This window comes from Molossus molossus, unplaced genomic scaffold (genome assembly GCF_014108415.1).
Source record: "Molossus molossus isolate mMolMol1 unplaced genomic scaffold, mMolMol1.p scaffold_m16_p_1, whole genome shotgun sequence".
Taxonomy (NCBI): Eukaryota; Metazoa; Chordata; class Mammalia; order Chiroptera; family Molossidae; genus Molossus; species Molossus molossus.
Genome location: NW_023425344.1, coordinates 116,534,487 through 116,554,969, shown reverse-complemented (window position 1 = coordinate 116,554,969; position 20,483 = coordinate 116,534,487). Strand labels below are relative to the sequence as shown.

General features: G+C 39.1%; 1 protein-coding gene across 1 annotated transcript in view; it reads right to left on the bottom strand.

Annotated features, from left to right (window-relative positions):
* Positions 1-1,169: 1,169 nt before the first annotated feature.
* The window catches only part of LRRC49 (leucine rich repeat containing 49), a 192,114-nt gene continuing 172,800 nt past the window's right edge, over positions 1,170-20,483 (bottom strand). Inside the window, exons 15-16 of the mRNA XM_036263468.1 lie at positions 12,032-12,185; positions 1,170-1,824 (exon numbers count right to left, since the gene is read on the bottom strand). Of these exons, the coding sequence (XP_036119361.1) occupies positions 1,621-1,824; positions 12,032-12,185 (358 nt within the window). The 3' untranslated portion in view covers positions 1,170-1,620. The remainder of the gene's footprint in view (positions 1,825-12,031; positions 12,186-20,483) is intronic.

The following is a 20,483-nucleotide window of genomic DNA, read 5'->3' as shown; positions in this document are numbered from 1 at the left end:
TTGATTGGCTGTTCACTGTGTACCAGGCATTATAATAAATGCTTTAAGTACATTATATCTCATTTGATCCTCACAACAATATTATGAGGTGGGTACTAGTGTGAAGAAACTGAGGTTCAGATTGGTCACATACTATCAAGATGGTAGCTCTAGTGCCAAGATACAAACCCAGGACAGTGTGACTTAAAAAGCCACATTCTGAAACATGTAACCTCCCAAACTTGAGCACTCCTTTTTGGGAGAGGATGACCAAAAACTCTTACAGACATGAGGCCTTTCTTAGAGCTGCAGAAGCAGCTTACCTGCTTCCTTCCAAACATTTCTGTATGACTTTGTTGTCCTATTTCATTCCTGGTCCACGCCTTGGTGGTCCCGCTGCCAGTTAAAAGCTTAGGCAAAATCTGAGCAAATCCAAGAAGTCCTATTTACTGACCTGTGAGATTATTTTCTAAAGGTGTCCCATGTCTCGCTATGGTAATACACTCCAACCAACCTCCTGAGCAGCCTAAACTAGGACAAACCCCTGCTTACTTCCTGTTTACCTGTTCGGTCTTTAAATGGAACTAGAACAATTAGAACCTTTCACCTGTAAATCCCTAATACCTCTGAGGCACAGGTGCACAGCCTGCCTGAGAAAAGAGCTCAAGAAGAGCTATCAATAGGTGGAAACACGTTTCAGAGAAGCCAACTTACTGATTTGTAACTGCATTGTACATTCACTAAGAATCTCTTAAGACAGTGTCTTCTTCCTGCCTCAGTTTTGACTCATTTTCAGATTTTCTGCCCACAGTGATCCTTAGGATCTCCTGTGGCACTCGAGGGTATGTACCACGAAGATCAGGACATCTTCCTACGAAAGTGAAGAGAAGGGCTCCTACTCAGCTAAAGAGGAATGTGCAATAAAATGACTATTCTGGCCCTGGCTGGTTTGGCTCAGTGGTTGGAGTGTCGGCCTGCAGACCTAAAAGTCATGGGTTCGATTCCCATCAAGGGCACATACCTCAGCTGCGGTTGGGTCCTGGCCCTGGGTCCTGGTCACACGGGGGCAGCCAGTCGATGTGTCTCTCTCATATCAATGTTTCTCTTTCTCTCTCTCTCTCTCCCTCCTTTCCATTTTTTTTTTTTTAAATGACGATTCTGACTGGAATAATGAAGCAAACACTTTGTTTACTAATTTATTAGTAAGTTTAATAAACTTATAAAAAAACATATTTTTGGCTTTGAAATCATGACATAAAATAAAAAGGCAAATAACTGGAAATTATGGGCTGAAAGACAGTAGTAGCAACTCATGCCAAACCATGGGCAGAGCCTCCCTCCACCTCTGGGCCTCAGCAGGGCACCAGTGGAGCAGGAGCTGCAGGTGCAGTGCGGTGCCCAGGCCCAGGCCGGGTCTACGCACTGCTCATTCCCTAAGGTAGTTTGGTCCTCATACATAGGAAACTAGGCCTGCCTGTCTCTTGATTCCTAACCTTGAACTACGAGAATAGTAGGTAATAATGATTTGATGCGTCCCGGTTTGTAGGATAGTGTTGCTGCTGTCTTAATTTACTTAACCTACATGTTTTCAGCCTTCAAGAACATAAAACTGCTAAAATCAGCTGTAACTATAAGCCATTTCTATTTTTGGTCAGTTATCTGCTGTAGGCAATGCTTCATGTAGGAATTTGTATTGCGAGTTTCGATGACTGCATCCCTAACTAGCTCGATGAACATCTGTGGCCAAAGCTTCTGCAAAGCCTCCTTTTTCACATTGATTTCTGTGGCTTCCTTCACAAGGTCCTCTATATACATCTTGCAGAATTTCTTTTTTTCCTTTGTTTCCTGTTAAGAAAAGAAAAAATTTGCACTGAATCATAATTAATCCAAAAGCCAAAGCAACAATGAGCTGAACCAGAGAAACTTGAAATACTCTGTTCTAACCCCTCTTGTCAGAGCAATAATACTTCCTAGACAGTCTGGATGCAGAGCTGTGCTTCAGAAAAGAAGCAATAAAGAGCTCCCTACTTCCCAGCCGACTCCTACCTCTGTTGGACAACTCTGTGAGAAAATGTGTTTCCTCACTGGAATCACTGGATCACAACTGCTATTTCTCCCTTGGTAGGCATTCTCCTTTCTCAGTCCAGGTAGTTTAGCTCACACATGTCAGCTGAATACAGATTCATAGCTTCTAGTGATAAACGTATCAGAGAGCTGACACTGCCGATCTTAACTGGTATCGTATCCATACTTTAAATAGCCATACTCTAAATTCGCTCTTTATTTTAGGAAAGCAGGTAGTGTACATTATGCTGACTTAAGTGACTTAGACCATTTGGACAAAGTTGAGGAAAAGAGTACAGGGAAGAAGAGGAAATATATACAGGCCTGGGACCCAGAAGTTGGCCTTCGAAAGAAACAGTAATAAGCCAGAGAAAGACAAACACCATATGATCTCACTTATGTGTGGAATCTAATTAACAAAATAAACTGATGAACAAAATAGAAACAGAGACATGGACACATGGAACAGACTGTCAGCTGTCAGAGAGGTATGGGGAGGGGGGACTGGATGAAAGAAGGGGAAGGGATTAGCCAAAGAACATATATGCATCACAGACAACAGTGTGGTGATGGCCAGAGGGAAATGGGGTGGGGGCTGGGTGGAGGCAGGCAAGGGCTGGGGGGGGTGGGTGAAATGGGGACATCTGTAATAGTGTAAACAATAAAAAAAATTTTTTTTTTAAAAGAAAGGGAGACTGATAAAAAAGAAAGAGAAACAGTGGCCCATCTCAACTTCTGGGTCTGGCAGTCTACATTTGAAAAATCTGGGTGCAAAACACAACGGTGGAACTTTTGGAGCCAAGAATATTCAGGCACTGGGCCCGTTTCATCCCAGAGGCTAAACAAAGCCATTTGTTTAATGCAAGAATTCAACATTACTTTTGAATACTGATATCTTTGGAAGTGTAAGGCATGATATAATAGAAAGTGTCATAAAATATATCAAATAGATGATAATCAGAATTACAGGGGAATCAATTCACATCAATAAAGAAAGAAATGTCAATGAGACAATAGGTTTAACTACTTGAAAAGGATCTACTGAGACCTTCAACTAAAATCAAAATGTTAAATTTAACATATCAAATAGATATTGCCATTAAAATTACACTTACAAAGATTTATAATACAAGGAAAATACATTATAATATTAAATGGAAAAAATGCAAAATGAAATTTTGATAGAGGTTGTGTTATATAAGTGTATGTATTTGTCAAAACTTAGCAATTATATATCTAAGATTTGTATTTTATTGCATATAAATTTTACCTCATAAGAAGTAAGTATACAAAATACTGAACTTTAATGATTTGCATGCTGAATTATTTAGAGAGAAGCATGCTAATGTCTGCAATTACTTTTAAATAAATTTAAAATATAGGTAGCTTCTGATGGACTGAGGAGGGGGTAGATGCATAGACTGACAAAGCAAGGACACCATACAGGGCAATGCTGACCATAGAATCGAGGTTTCAGTAGATGGTTGTTTACTATAAAATTCTTTCAACTTCACTGTACATTTTAAATTTCAATTAAAAATTTAGGAAAAAAACTATTGAAAGAAAATATACTGAACTGTCACTAAGACAGTCTTTGTGTTGTGAGACTATGAGTGTTTTTTCTTCTTTTTACTATTCCTTTTCCATATTTTTACAGCTTTTAAAAACAATATATTTTATATTCTTTTTCAATTTGAACTTATCTTTATTATTGAATGCATTACAGATGTCCTTCTTTCCCCCCTATTGACTCCCTTCTCCCCGTTCCTGTTCCCCTCCTGCCTTCCCCGCACTATTGTCTGTGTCCATTGGTTATGCATATATGCATAGCAGTTCCTTGGTTTATTTCTTCCTGCCCTGCACCCCCTTCCCTTTGAGATTTGTCAGTCTAACAACCAATTTGTACTTCCTAATCCCTTCATCTTTTTCACCCATCCCCTAAACCCTAAACTATCTGGAAACCAACAAAAAGTTCTCTGTATCTGTGAGTCTGTTGCTGTTCTGCCTGTTCATTTTGTTTGTAGATTCAATTGTTGATAAGTATTTCTTGTCATTTTATTGTTCATGTTTTTGGTCTTTTTCTTCAAGAGGACCCTTCAACATTTCATATAATACTGGTTTGGTGGTGATGGACTTCTTTAGTTTTTCCTTGTCTGGGAAACTCTTTATATGTCCATCAATATAAAGGATAGCTTTGCAGGATAGAGTAATCTTGGTTGTAGGTCCTTGCTTTTCATCACTTTAAACAGTTCTTGCCACTCCCTTCTGGCCTGCAAAGTTTCTTTTGAGAAATCATCTGACAGTCTTATGGGAGCTCCCTTGTAGTTAACTACCTGCTTTTCTCTTGCTGCTTTTAAGATTCTCTCTGTCTTTAATCTTTTGCATTTTGATTATGATGTGTCTTGGTATGGGTTTCTTGGGGTTCATTTTGTTTGGGACTCTCTGTGCTTCCTGGACTTGTATGTCTGTTTCCTTCACCAAGTTAGGGAAGTTTTCTATTTTTTCAAATAGGTTTTCCAGTTTTTGCTCTCTCTTCTCCTTCTGGCACCCCCATGATGTGAATGTTGGTATGCTTGAAGTTGTCCCAGAGGTTCCTTATACTATCCTCACTTTTTTTGGATTCTTTTTTTCTTTTTGCTGTTCTGATTGGGTGTTTTTTGCTTGCTTATATTGCAAATCGATGGTTTGCTTCTTGGCTTTACCTACTCTACTATTGATTCCCTATAAATTATTCTCCTTCATTTCTGATTGGTCCTTTTTAATGCTCTTGAGGCCCTCAGTAAGTTCATTGAGCATCCTTATAACCAGTGTTTTGAACTCTGCTTCTGTTAGATGGCTTATCTCCATTTCATTTAGTTCTTTTCCTGGAGTTCTGTTCTGTTCTTTCATTTGGGACATGTTCTTTGTCTCCTCATTTTGGCTGCTCCCTGTGTTTCTTTCTATGTATTAAGTAGAGTTACTATGTCTTCTAGGCTTCCTATTATAGTAGGTATCCTGTAGAATCCAGTGGCACAACCTCCCTGATCACCCCAGCTGTGCCCTCAAGGTATACCCCTCATGAGGACTGTACACCCTTCTGTTGTAACCGAGTCTTGATTTCTGTTAGCATGTCAATGAGAAGGATTTACTCAGGCTGATCAACTGCAAGGACTGGCTGTGCCCACTGACCACTGACCTCTGATTCTCTTGGAGGATTAGCTGTGCAGGGGCCCACCACACAGAGCAAGACTTACTTCAGCAGGGCTCTGGTACCCACTGAGTCCCCTCATTGAGTGTGTCACTTGTGGAGGTGGTTTGGTGGTGGTGCTTCAACATGATCTGAAGTAGTCCACTGGGTGTCCTGGCTCTGGGGCAAGGTCAGCCACTGCCTGTGTTCTACCCAAGGCCACCTGGCATAAGCTACAAAGCAGTCTGCAGATGGCTGCTTCTTGTGCTGTGCTTGGAGGTACCCAGACAAAGCAAAGTTGTGAACCAAGACTGGCTGCTTCTAGTGCTGGGTCTGGTGCCACTTAATGAGAGGTATGAGGCTCGCTGAGACCAGATGCTGCTTGTTTGAGAGATTTTATTTTTTATTTATTTATTTATGTATTTATTTATTTATTTATTTTATCCTCACCGGAGGACATTTTTCCTTTTTTTTTTTTTTTTTGGTACAGATAGAGTGGGAGGGAGAGAGAGAGAGAGAAACATCCATGTGAAGGGACACATCGAGTGGCTGCCACCGCACGGCCAACCAGGGCCGGGGACAAACTGCAACCGAAATATGTGCCCTTAGCGGGAACCGAACCCGGGTCTCTCCGGACCGCAGGCCGACGCTCTAACCGCTGAGCCAAACCGGCCAGGGCTGTTTGAGAGATTTTAGAAAAGTCTGAAGCAGCAGCCAACACAGGCCAATCCTATGGTAAAGCCACTGGAAACAGCTTGGGTGGGCCTGAAAGATGAGTGGGGCGGGGCCTCAGGGAATCACCAGGTGGGGCCAACAGTGTGAGCCAGGTTGCTGAAGTCCCAGATATGGCTGCCATCAGCCTGTCTCATGGGGGGAGGGCTCACCAAAGGAACAATGACCCCTGCCAGCACATCTGTCTGGGAGAAAGCTGCCCTACAGCCCTCACCCTAATGCAAAACAACTCAGTTCTTCCCCATATGTCTCTCGTGCCTTTCAAGCTGGAGCCTGGAGGGTGAAAGTCTGAGCAAGTCCATGCATAGGCCCTTTAAGAGAAACTGCCTGGCCAGGCTGGTGTGGCACAGTGGTTGAGCATTGACACGTGCACTAGGAGGTCACCAGTTCAATTCTCAGTCAGGGCACATGCCCAGGTTGTGGGCCAAATCCCCAGTGGGGGGGGGCATGCAGGAGGCGGCCAATTGATGTTCTCTCTCACTGATGTTTCTATCTCTCTTCCTCGTTCTCTAAAATCAATAAAGAAAAAAAATTTTTTTTCTTTCTAGTTTGTGCCCTTGGTGTGTTAGAAAATCATAGCCTACCCAACCAAGGTCATAAAGATTTTTCTCCTTTTTAAAAAATGAGAACTTTCAAATTTTGCTTTTCATACTTGGATTTTTATTTAATCTGGAGTTAATTTTTGCTGTATGGTGTGAAGTAGGGTTTCCCCGGAACCATTTATGATGCAGCCTGTCTGCAATGGTCTGTAACACCTGCTATCTGTATAGTTTCCCACATGCATGGGACAATTCTGGCTCTCTGCTTGTCTGTTCCCCCACTGCCTTCATTACTATGCTTTATGATAACACTTGCTATCTGGTAGTGCAGGTTTCCCACTTTTACACTTGTGCATTTTAGGTCTATCAGATAACTTTAAAAAAAACTGTGCTCTATCAGATAACTTTTATAATCAAATGGTTAAGTTCCAAAAATAACCCTGGCCAAGTTTTTATTAAAACTGCCTTACATTTATAGATTTAGGAAGGATTGATATCTTTATCATGTAGAAAGTTTCTGTCCATTAACATTAACTATCTATTTAGATCTTCTTCAATAAAATTGTCTTTCAATAAAATTGTTTATTGAAACCTCCATAAAGGGTGTATATAAATTTTCAATGTCTTTCAATAAAATTGTTTATTGAAACCTCCATAAAGGGTGTATATAAATTTATTATTCATGCCTATAAGGTTTGTTTTTGTGGTAAGTGGTATATTATTTAAAATTAGTTTTTGAGTAAATACTACAACCTGGATTAAATTATTGGTTCCTTTTCTAAAAGCTCTTTATAATTTAGGTAGATTACTACAAACTACTTTTTGTTTGTCATTTGTCTTTGCTTATTGTATTCTCCTGAAGGTCATTCTCATCCTAATGCTACACATTAATTTTCCATGGTTTCTTGTAGAATTTTTATATCTTTATTATAGACTTTAAGATCTTTGACCCATTAGGAATTTATGCTGGTGTAAAACATAATGACAAAATCCTGCTTTTCTTCTCAGTTTCCTAATTATTCTTAAGTCATTTATTGGATAGTCCGCTTGACTAGTTTGAGATTATTCTTTATCATCTAATAAATGCTCTTTTGTATTTGGATATATACTTGACTTTTCATTCTGTTCCATTAGACCATCTCTTCAGCGCCGTCTTGTTGGAACTGGTAGACTTTACAACATGCCTTCCCACCCAGCAGTGCTGGTCTTCTCTGTCAGAGTTTTTATGGCTGTTTGTTTACTTTCCCACATGTACTATATGATCAACTTGTTTAAAAACATCTCAATGAAAAATTTTTGTACTTTTATTGGAATATTAAAATTTTAAATTAATTAAGGAAAACTAACATTTTACTTTAGGTCCTTCTTATCCAAAACATGGTATAAATCGTTTGTGTGCTTCATTAATGTTTTAAAGTGTACTTCTTTTTTTTTTTTAATCCTCACCCGAGGATGTTTTTCCATTTTTTGATCAGATAGAGCGGGAGGGAGAGAGAGGGAGAGAGAGAGAGAGAAACATCGACGTGAAGGGACACATCAAGTGGCTGCCACCCGCACGACCAACCAGGGCCGGGGACAAACTGCAACCGAGGTACATGCCCTTAACGGGAACCGAACCCGGGTCTCTCTGTACCGCAGGCCGACGTTCCAACCGCTAAGCCAAACCGGCCAGGGCTAAAGTGTACTTCTTATAGCTCTTGCTTATTTATTAATTAGTTTCCTCCTAGATATTTTATCACTTATGTTGTTACTGTGAGTTGGATCTTTCCTCCATTACATTTACTTTGCTGTTGAGATATATATATATATATATATGTATATATGTATATATACATATATATATATATATATGAGCTGTTCATTTCTGCTCCATTACTGAATTTTATTATAGCTATTTATAGTTTCTCAATTAATTCTCTTGGGATTCCCAGGTATTCTATAATATTATTTGCAAATAGTAAGCTCACTCCCTTCTTATCAAGTTACTAATGATTTCTTTCTCTGGTCTAGTTGTATTATTAATTTTGATAAATAATAATGGTGACATTGGACATATTTGTCTTGACGCTGACTTCAGTAATGCATTAGTGTTCTATTGCTGTGCACAGATGAACTCAAACTTGGTGACTTAAAACAACATACATGTATTATCTCACAAGCTTCCATGCATCAGTTCTAGCATAGCTGAGCTTGACCACAGGTGTTAGCCAGGCTGTGTTCTTTTCTGAAGCTTGGAGTTCTCTTCTAAACTCAAGTGGTTGCACCTGGCTGTTGTGGCTCAGTAGTTGAGTGTCGAGTCATGCACCAAGAGGTCACCGGTTCGATCCCTGGTCAGGGCACATGCCCAGGTTATGAACCCAATCCCCAGTGCAGGGCATGCAGGAGGCGGCCAATCCATGTTCTCTCACATCAATGTTTCTATCTCTCTTTCCCTCTCTCTTCTTCTCTCTCTAAAATCAATAAAGAAAAATATTTAAAAAAATAAAAGAAAATAAACTCAAGTGGTTGCTGGCAGAATTCGCTTCCCTGTATTTGTCAGACTGAAGTCCCATTTTCATGCTGGTTCTCAGCAGGGAGCTGCTCTCTAGAAGCTTCTCGCAGCTCTTTCCCATGTGACCTTCTCAAAATGCAGTGGCGTGTTACTTTAAGGACTGTAGGAGACTCTCTCAGAGAAATCTTGAATCCCCTTTCAAAGGATTGCCTGATGAGAGGTCAGGCTCACCCAGGATAATTTCCACTTTTATTAACTCAAAGTCAACTAATTAAGGTGTTTTTTTTAATTTACTTTTTTAATTTTTATATCTGCAAACTTCCCTTCCCTTGCCATATCCCACTGGTTAGAAGCAAGTCAGAGGTTTCCCTGCACTTAGAGGGGATATCAGCCAGGGTGTGAACACCAGTGGGTGGGCGTCACGGAGGCCATCTTAGTGGACTTCTGCCTCCACTAATGCTAATGTTCCTAGAGTTTCCTCATCATGCATGTTTACCATCCAATTTCTACTTATCCTATTTATTTAGTTCAAGGAAATTTAGAATGGGTGTTCGATTATGTGAAATGCCTTTTCAACATCTATAGAAATCATCACAAATTTTCACCTTAGATCTATTAATTTACTAGAATAAACTGCACTTGGCTATAATGTTTGTTATTCACTTAATGTTCTGCTATATTCTTTTTTTTTTTTTATCCTCACTCGAGGACATTTTTCCATTTTTTGTTCAGATAGAGCGGGAGGGAGAGAGAGGAAGAGAGAGAGAGAGAAACATAGATGTGAAGGGACGCATCGAGGGGCTGCCACCCGCACAACCAACCAGGGCCGGGGACAAACTGCAACCGAGGTACGTGCCCTTAGCGGGAACCGAACCCGGGTCTCTCTGGACCGCAGGCCGACGCTCCAACCGCTGAGCCAAACCGGCCAGGGCTGTTCTGCTATATTCTGACTGATAACATTTTAGAAGGATTTTTGCATCATTAATATTCTTAGGTATCTGGTCTGGCTGGTCTTGTTCTGTGCTATCCTGACATAAAATCTGAAATCAATGTTATGCTGTAAACCTTGAAAAAATATAAAAGTTTTCTTTTTCAGTACTCCTGAACAATTAAAAAATCATTGGAATTGTCTGCTTCTTAAAGAGTTGGTAGATTTCTCTATGAAATGGTCCTTGTTTTGAATGCATCTCTTTGACATTTTTCTAAATGTCTTTTATAGAAATTGTATTAATTTTTGACTCATAGAACCAACTACTTTCAGGAAGAGAAGGACTCATAATCCTGACAGCTTGGCTTTCATTTTCCTCTTTTGACAAAATCAGGAAGCCGCTAACGGCCAAAGGCTTACATCCAGGCTCTTTCACACAGCCCTCTTCCCACCTTCCAGTCAATCTTCTAACAACGTCGACCTCAATCTCTGTGCTTCAACAACACTAAATTGCCTACAGTTCCTGGCCTTCTCCTTATCTTTTTTATACTTCTCTGTCTTTATTCACACTGTGCTATTTGCCAGAGTTTCCCTTCCCCCTTTGGTATATAGTTATTTCATCCTTTAAGACTAGTATCAGGAAATTACTTCATTAGAAAGCCTTCCTTGACCTGGGTTAGCGATCCCTCCCTCCACTCTCTTGGCATCAGATTCGTAATGATCCCTGTGAATGTACATCTTCTCTATTAGAATGTAAGATCCATGAGGATAAGAACAGAATCTTCTTACAGCCCAAGTTTTACATGTGATAGATGTTCAATATATGATTTTTGAATGAGTGAAAGTATAACTGTAGAGAGAATTAAGATGAGACAGAGGACTAGCTGACTTTAAGTATTTGATGAGTTTTCCTAAGAAAGAAACTTGTTCTCTTTTTTGACACAAATCAGTTAGCTTAATATGGGTAACAATTTCTCCATAGTTGCAGTTGTTCAGTGATAGACAGCTACACCATGAAGCAGTGACCAGAAGAACTGAAAGCAGAATCTGAACCTATTTTAGGGTGCTATAAAAGATACTGTTACATACATTGAGTTCTGAAGTGATTTTCAAGCCATGATCCACATAGCTCTATGGGTTCCAAAGAGATGCTTCAAGATTGGGTTGAAATGAGGGGAATGGGAAAGAAGATCCAATCAAATGAAGCTCTGAACACCCCACTTTTCCTATACAACAGCAGCTCTGCTGTTTTGCTTTGACATGCTGGGTTTTCAGCTACAATATGGTTTGAATAAAGAGTTCCACAGCTGTTTTAAAATTTTTTTTGAAAACTACTTGCCTATTTCACTTCAAATTTTATATATCTATATATAGATGATATATCTGTGTTTAGATAGCATGTCTTGCACATGAGTCATAGGTGCTCAATCAATGCTATCTGATCTTTTTGTCTTATTCTTTCACCCTTTAGTTCCCTCAAAATCTCTGATAGAATCTAACATTCTATTGTTAATGAGATGACTTTCTTCAGCTTTTCTATGGACTCCATCAAGGCAGAAAGTGCATGCTTTTCTCTTTGTAGTTCACACAGCACCCTAACATTGTATTCCCCCCAAAACCTCTGAACACTTGGCCTATGTAGTTACAGTGGAAACAGAACAAGTAAAAATTATATTATATAATTAAGAGTACAGAAGTTAATGGTGTAGAAGATTGAAAGAAGTAAATTAAAACATCAAGGACTCAAGCAAAGGGAACAGAAATGTGTACTCTGTCTGTCTGGCGTGGGCTAGGTAAGTGTACACAGCCAGCCCTGCAGCCCTTTTCTTAATCCAGAGACATTAGGACCCTTGGTCCTGCTTGGGTCTAGTTTTGATACAGACATCTTGTGCAGATATTTTTCTGCAGAAATGAAGATATCAGAACTATGGGCTCTACTTCTTCCTAACGCCTTGGTGCCTGCTGTCCACGCCTTTGTGTCGTTTAGGCTGGCTACCATTCCAGAGCAGCAACAGCACAAAGAGGTGATCTTAACTGTTTGGGGTGAGGGGGTGGGAAAGTACAACAGTCACGCCCTAAGCTGTGAGGGATATATCCAGGCACTAGATTTTAAGCATCAGTGGTAGTTTTACCTCTAGCTTTTCATTATAAAAGTCTCTTGTGGTATAAGTTAGCATAGCACGATTTGTGTTTTCTCCTGCAAGTTTTTTGCTATCATTATTTTCTTCATTGATAATACCAGGCTTTTTCCCCTTGGTTTTTTGCAGATACCGAAATTGCTTCTTCCTGTAGAAAGACAGTAAAGGGATTTAGAGTTACTTAACAGATTTATTAACATACATGCACATTTTGTTGATTTTGATTTTAGAGGGGACCATATATTCTTTTGAATATCTGTTTTACGAGTTTGAGTTAATTATTTACTTGAGCTCAGTTCAGTACCCCAGTCTTTCTACTAATCAAGCTATTCAACACAAATTCTTATTTCATAACTACCAACCATGAATATAAACATGTCTCAAGCATTTCTAAAGTGGAAAAAACTTGACTTAAAAAAATCAATATAATGCCCCACTGGTGTGGCTCGGTAGTTGAGCACTGAACTATCAACCAAGAGGTCACCAGTTCTATTCCCAGTCAGGGCACATGCCCAGGTTGTGGGCCCGATCCCCATTGAGGGGCATGTAGGAGGCGGCTAATCCATGTTCTCTCTCATCGATATTTCTATTAATCTCTCCCCTTCCTTTCTCCTCTCTCTGTAATATCAATAAAGAAAAATTTTTTTTTAAATCAATATAAAAATTAAGTAATCACAGAGCACAAAACAACCCAATTACAAATGTAGTAGACCGGGATTCCAAAATGGCAGCGGAGTGAACGGAAGCTACACAGACCGTCTCCCAGAACCAAACTGGAATTACAACTATAACACAGACAGATCGACGGGAAAAAGCAACAGAAAAGCAGCTTGTGAGGACCATATAACCAGGGACACTGACTCGATCCTGGTAGGCTTGTGAAGGCGCGAGGTGGGGGCTGGGAGCCCACGGTTAGCAGCTCTGGAACTGCCTTAGCTGTGAGCAGCGCCCTCGGGTTAAACTCCCAAGTGGCTCCACAGCGCAGAGCCGGGACAGAGGCTAAAAAAGCCACAGCCACTCACCTTGGGCTCCGGCAGGAGGAGGGCAGACTGGACTAGAATTGTGTGGGGACACTAAGGATTTGGAGGGCACTCAGAGCTTTTGCTGAGTTGCTGCCACGCAGGACAGTGGCCATCTTGCTCCTTTCCAGGGCTCTTGGGAGAGGCAGCAGCCCATCCCTCGGAGATCCAACCCCATCCGGTGGGCCATTGAAATGCTAATTGAGGCTCATTAACAACCAGCATCTGCCCCACCCTCGGGAAATCCCCTTATGCTGAGCACCTGAGAAAGGTATTCAATCAACTGACAACCCAAAATTCTTCAAGTAACCTCGACTGCTAGCCTCCAGGCAAAAAGCTATAGGATAACAGTACCATTCCTGGGCTAGCAACTCTAACCAGGAAAGTAAAACTTGCCAGTGGTGTTTAACGTGGGTCCTCCCTCACTCATCTAAACCCAGGAGAGGGAGCCACAAACAGAACACCAACACCCACAGGGAAAACTTGACAGGCTCCAAAGCCCACTGTGATAGCCAAAATGGTGAAACACAAAAACAAACGCCAAATGAAAAAACGAGAGACCTCCACCGAAGATGAGATCAATGTGGAACAGTTAGGCAAGTTAACAGAGCTGGAATTCAGAGCCATGATCTTGAGGAAGCTCAACAACATGAGTAAGGACCTCAACATGTTCAAAATAAACCAATTGAAAATTAAAAACCACCAAGAAGAGATCAAAAATGACATATCAGAAATAAAGAACACATTAGAAGGTCTAAACAGCAGAGTAGAGGAAGCTGAGGACTGGATCAGTGAATTAGAAGACAGGGTAGAAAAAAATCAACCAATCAGAAAACCAAAAAAAAAGATTAAAAAAACAGGAAGACAGCTTAAGAGAACTGTGGAACAACTGGAAACATAATAATATTCGCATCATAGGAGACCCCGAAGAGGAAATAAATGAGCAAGGGTTAGGGAATATATTCAAAGAAATAGTGACAGAAAACTTTCCTAATTTGGTGAAGGAAGAAGGCATTCAAGTTCAAGAAGCACAGAGAGCCCCAAGTAAGAAGAACCCAAACAGGCCCACACCAAGACACATAGGAATTAAAATGCCAAAAATTAAAGACAAAGAGAAAATCCTAAAAGCAGTAAGAGATAAGCAACAGGTTACCTACAAAGGAAACCCCATAAGGCTCTCAGCTGACTTCTCACAAGGAACACTACAGGCCAGAAGGTAATGGCATGAGGTAATCAAGGTCATGAAAAACAAGGATCTGAATCCAAGACTACTACTCTACTCAGCAAGCCTATCATTCAAAATAGAGGGTCAAATAAAGAGCTTCACAGACACAAAAAGGCTAAGGGAATATTAGCAGCAAACCAGCACTGCAAGAAATGTTAAAAGGACTACTGTAATTAGTAGAAGAAACAGGAAGAAAAATATAACCACATTAAACAAAAATGGCAATAAATAAGTACATATCAATAATCACTAATCACCTTAAATGTAAAAGAACTGAATGCTCCGATAAAAAGACACAGAGTAGCTGACTGGATAAAGAAGCATGACACATCTATATGTTATTTACAAGAGACCCACCTCACAACAAAAGACTCACATAGGTTGAAAGTGAAGGGATGGAAAAAAATTTTCCAAGCAAATGGAAAGTAGAAAAAAGCTGGGGTAGCAATATTCATATCTGATAAAACATATTTCAAAATGAAGGGCATAACTAGAGACAAAGAAGGCCACTACATAATATTGAAAGGATTTATCCAACAGATAAACCTTGATAAACATATATGCACCCAATATAGGAGCACCCAAATATATTAAAAATCTTCTGGAGGACTTCCAAGGAGAAATCGACAGCAATACAATCATAGCAGGGGACTTCAACACTCCACTGACACCACTGGATAGATCCTCTAGACAAAAAATTAGCAAGGAAACAGAGGCTCTAAATGAAGCACTAGACCAAATAGATTTAGTAGATATCTACAGAGAATTACACCCCAAAACTACAGAATTCATATTCTTCTCAAGTGCACATGGGACATTCTCAAATACAGACCACATGATAGGACACAAACTAAACCTCTACAAGTTCAAGAAGATTGAAATCATATCAATCTTCTTCTCACATCACAATGGCATGAAACTAGAAATCAATTGCAACAGGAACATGCAAACACATTTGAGCACATGGAGACTAAATAGCATGTTACTGAACAATGAATGGGTTACCGAGGAAATCAAGGAAGAAATTAAAAACTTCCTGGAAACCAAGGAAAATGAACACATAACAACACAAAATCTATGGGATGCAGCAAAAGCAGTTCTGAGAGGGAAGTTCATAGCACTACAGGCCTACCTCAAGAAACAAGAAAAATTTCTAATTGACTGTCTAACCTCACAACTTAAAGAATTAGAAAGCAAACACAAAGAAAACCCCAGAGCAAGTACAAGGAAGGAAATAGTAAAGATCAGAGCAGAATTAAATAGCATAGAGACCAAAAAAACAATTCAAATGATCAATGAAACAAAGAACTGGTTTTTCGAAAAGATAAACAAGATTGATGGACCCTTAGCTAGACTCAACAAGAAACAAAGAGAGAGAACCCAAATACACAAAATCAGAAATGAAAGAGGAGAATTAACAACTGACACCACAGAAATACAAAAAGATTGTTAGCAGCTACTATGAACAATTATATGGCAACAAATTAGACAATCTAAGCGAAATGGAAAAATTTTTAGAAACACACAGTCTCCCAAAACTGGACCAGGAAGAGATAGAAAACTTGAACAGACCAATAACAACTAAGGAAATTGAAGAGGTAATCAAGACTCTCTCAGCAAACAAAAGCCCAGGCCCAGATGGCTTCACGGGGGAGTTTTATTGAACATTCAAAAAAGAACTAACACCCCTTCTCCTCAAACTATTTCAGAAAATTCAAGAAGAAGGAAGACTTGCAAACTCGTTCTGTGAGGCCAGCATAATTCTAATTCCAAAACCAGAAACAGACACTACAAAGAAAGAAAACTGCAGGCCAATATCCCTGATCCTGAACAAAATACTAGCAAATCGGATCCAGCAATACATCAAAAGAATTATTCACCATGACCAAGTGGGATTCATCCCAGGGATGCAAGGCTGGTACAATATTCGCAAATCAATAAATGTGATATACCACATAAACAAAATGAAGAATAAAAACCACATGATCATATCAATAGATGCTGAAAAAGCATTCGACAAAATCCAGCATCCATTTCTGATAAAAACGCTCAGCAGTGTGGGAATAGAGGGATCATATCTAGACATAATAAAGGCCATATATGAAAGACCTGCAGCCAACATCATACTCAATGGGCAAAAATTAAAAACATTTCCCTTAAAAACAGGAACAAGACAGGGATGCCCACTTTTGCCACTCTTATTTAACATAGTACTGGAAGTCTTAGCCACAGCAATCAAACATGAAGAAAAAATAAAAGGGATCCAAATTGGAAAGGAGCAAGTAAAACTGTCATTATTTGCAGATGACATGATATTATACATAGACTGCATCAAAAATCTACTAAACTTAATAAATGCATTTGGTAAAGTAGCAGGATAAAAAATTAACGTCAAGAAATCGACGGCATTCATATACACCAATGATGAACTCACAGAAAGAGAAACTAAAACTACAATCCCATTTACCATCATGGCAAACAAAATTAAGATACCTTGGAATAAACTTAACCAAAGAAGGAAAGGACCTATTTGCAGAAAACTACAGGACATTGAAAAAAGAAATAGAGCAAGATATAAAAAAGTGGAAGCACATACCTTATTCATGGATTGGAAGAATTAACATCATTAAAATGTCCATATTACCCAAAGCAATCTATAGATTCAATGCAATCCCCATCAAAATACCAATGACATATTTCACAGAACTAGAACAAATACTTTAAAAGTTCATATGGAACCAAAAAAGTCCCCGAATAGCCACAGCAATTTTGAAGAAGAAGGAGTAAGTAGGTGGGATCACAATACCAGATATCAGGTTATACTACAAAGCGACTGTAATCAAAACAGCCTGGTACTGGCACAAGAACAGGCATATAGACCAGTGGAACAGAACTGAGAACCCAGAAATGATCCCAAGGTAATATGCTCAATTAATATTTGACAAAGGTGGCAAGACCATACAGTGGAGTAAAGACAGCCTCTTTGATAAATGGTGTTGGGAAAATTGGACAGCCACATGCAAAAAAATGAAAGTAGACCATCAACTTTCACCATACACAAAAAAAACCTCAAAATGGATAAAAGACTTAAATGTGACCCGTGAATCCATAAAAAGTCTAGATGGAAATGTAGGGATCAAAATTTCGGACATCACACGCACCAGAATTTTCACTGACATATCACCGAAGGCAACAGAAACAAAGGAGAAAATGAACACATGAGACTACATCAAACTAAAAAGCTTCTGCACAGCAAAAGAGACAATCAACAAAATGGAAAGGGAACCCACTGTATGGGAGAACATCATTGCCAATGATACATCAGATAAGGGGTTAATTTCCAAAATATATAGAGTACTCATACAACTCAACAAAAGGAAGACAAAGAACCCAAGTAAAAAATGGGCAGAGGAGCTGAATAGACACCTCTCCAAACAGGATATACAAATGGCCAAGAGACATATGAAGAAATGCTCAACATCACTAATCATCAGAGAGATGCAAATTAAAACAACAATGAGGTATCACCTCACACCTGTCAGAATGGCCCCCATCAACAAATCATCAAACAAGTGTTGGCGAGGGTGTGGAGAAAAGAGGACTCTATTACACTTCTGGTGGGAATGCAGACTGGTGCAGCCAGTATGGAAAACAATATGGTGTTACCCCAAAAACTTAAAAATTGAACTTTCATTTGACCCAGTGATCCTGCTTCTAGGAATATCCCCTAAGAAGCCTGAAACACCAATCAGGAAGAATATATGTACCCCCATGTTCATAGCAGCACTATTTACAATAGCTCATATCTGGAAACAGCCCAAGTGTCCATCAGTAGATGAATGGATCAAAAAGTTGTGGTACATATACACAATGGAGTACTATGCGGCTGTAAGAAAGAAAGATCTCTTATCATTTGAGACGCCATGGAGGGACCTGGAAAGTCTTATCCTAAGTGAAATAAGCCATGCAGAAAAAGAGAAATACCACATGATCTCACTTATATATGGAATATAATGAACGTAACAGTCTGAGGAATACGGTCGACCCAGAAACATGGAAGTAGGGCACAGACTGACATCTCTCAGAAGAGGGGGTGGGGGACTGGGAAAAAATAAACCATAGACTTATGTGCGTGTATGCATAACCAATGGGCATGGACAACAAAGCCATGGACGGGGTGGGGGGGAATGGGAAGATGGGTTGCCAATGGAGTAAAAAAGGAGAAACATCTGTAACCAAAAAAAAAAAAAAAATTTAAAATTAAAAAACAAAACAAACCAAAAAAAACAAAAAATAAAATTTATGGAATCATTAAAAAAAATATATAGTAGACCAAACTTTCAAAGTCTTCATATTCCACAAAACATGTTAGTTATCCTCTTATAAAGCACACAAATGGTTCATAATCCCACTACATAGTCAGTAGTATTATTCGTAGCTGGAAAATGGAATGGGATACTGGTTCATGTTCAGGCAAAAACAGAACCAACAGTAAACCAAAAACTTCCAACTGTTAGCATATCTGGTCAAGATCCCATTAGGAGGTAAATAATGAAACAGGAGGCCTCAGTTGATTATGGAAAATAACATAAATGATGCTCATAGTATCACTTACAGACCATGAGCCTCATCCAGAGGACTGCAACTCATTCTCTATGAAAGTCGCTTCTATAAATGAAGTGATATTACTACTTCACTGTAAACTTAAGACTGGGAGCAGAAGAAGAATGTATGTTTTAAAGTTTCTTCCTCTTACCAATTTAAAAGTGTAATAATCAGCCCTAGCCGGTTTTGCTCAGTGGTTAGAGCGTCAGTCTGTGGTCCAGAGAGACCAGGGTTCAGTTCCCGCTAGGGGCGCGTACCTTGGTTGCAGTTTGTCCCTGGCCCTGGTTGGATCATGCATGCGGGAGGCAGCCACTCGATGTGTCCCTTTCACGTCGATGTTTCTCTCTCTCTCTCTTCCTCTCCCTCCCTCCCACTCTATCTGAACAAAAAATAGAAAAATGTCCTTGGATGTGGATTAAAAAAAAGTGTAATAATCATTTTAAAAACGGTAAGGAATACAAATTTTGAAAAGTATAAGGAAATAGATAAAAATCACTCATAAATCAACAGCACATAAATTATATAAATCTATAACATTGTTCATACTTGACATACTTCCTTCTAGGCTTTTTCTACAAATTTTTGTAAAAAGTTAAGATCATACTAACCATCTAATTTTGTATACTGTTTTCACTTAATGTTATAAAATAAGCTTTTTCATTGTCATTAAAAATTAATAATTTTGCCCTGGCCGGTGTGGCTCAGTTGGTTGGAGTGCTGTCCGGTGCACTGAAGGATCACAGGTTTGATTCCCAGTCAGGGCACATACCCAGGTTGTGGGTTCCATCTGCAAACAGGGGTACATACAGGAAGTAACCAAATGATGTTTCTCTCTCTAAACATACTTTAAAAATTAATAATTTTAATGAATGTATAAAAATCAATGTTATGTAGATCACAATATATCTAGTCAAGACTTTGTATTGGATATTTAGGTAATATAATACTCTGACTTTTATAAAGAGAAAAGTAATATAGGTCATTATCTGCATTTATTTTCTTTATTGATTTTTTAATTTTAAGAGCAATGTAAACATACATAAACTACATTTTATATCACTTTTATTAGTCTTTTCAAATAATCAACTTTTCATGAATTCTGTTTTCAATGTCATTATTTCTTTTCTTTAACTCCAGAATTATTTTGCTGTTCTTTTTCTAATTTCTTTAGACACAATGTTTAGCTCATCATTTTCAGGCTTTATTCTTTCCTAATATATTCATTTTAAGGTTAAAATATTTCTATTTAGCACCATGGTAACTTGATCCCACAAGTTTTGAAGCATTGTATTTTTATTATATTTCAATTCAAAGTTGCTTCAAATTTCCATTATGAAACTGTCTTTAACCTGTGGGTTATTTAGAAATGTTCCTTAATTTTCAAGCATATGGGAATTTACTGGTTAACATTTTGTAATTGAGTTAAAGTTTAATTACATTAAAAATTTTTTCTTTATTGATTTTAGAGAAAGAGGAAGGGAGATGGAAAGAGAGACAGAAACATCGATGAGAAAGAACATGGATTGGCCGCCTCCTGCATGCCCCGCACTGGGGGTTTGGCCCACAGCCTGGGCATGTGTCCTAACTGGGAATCAAA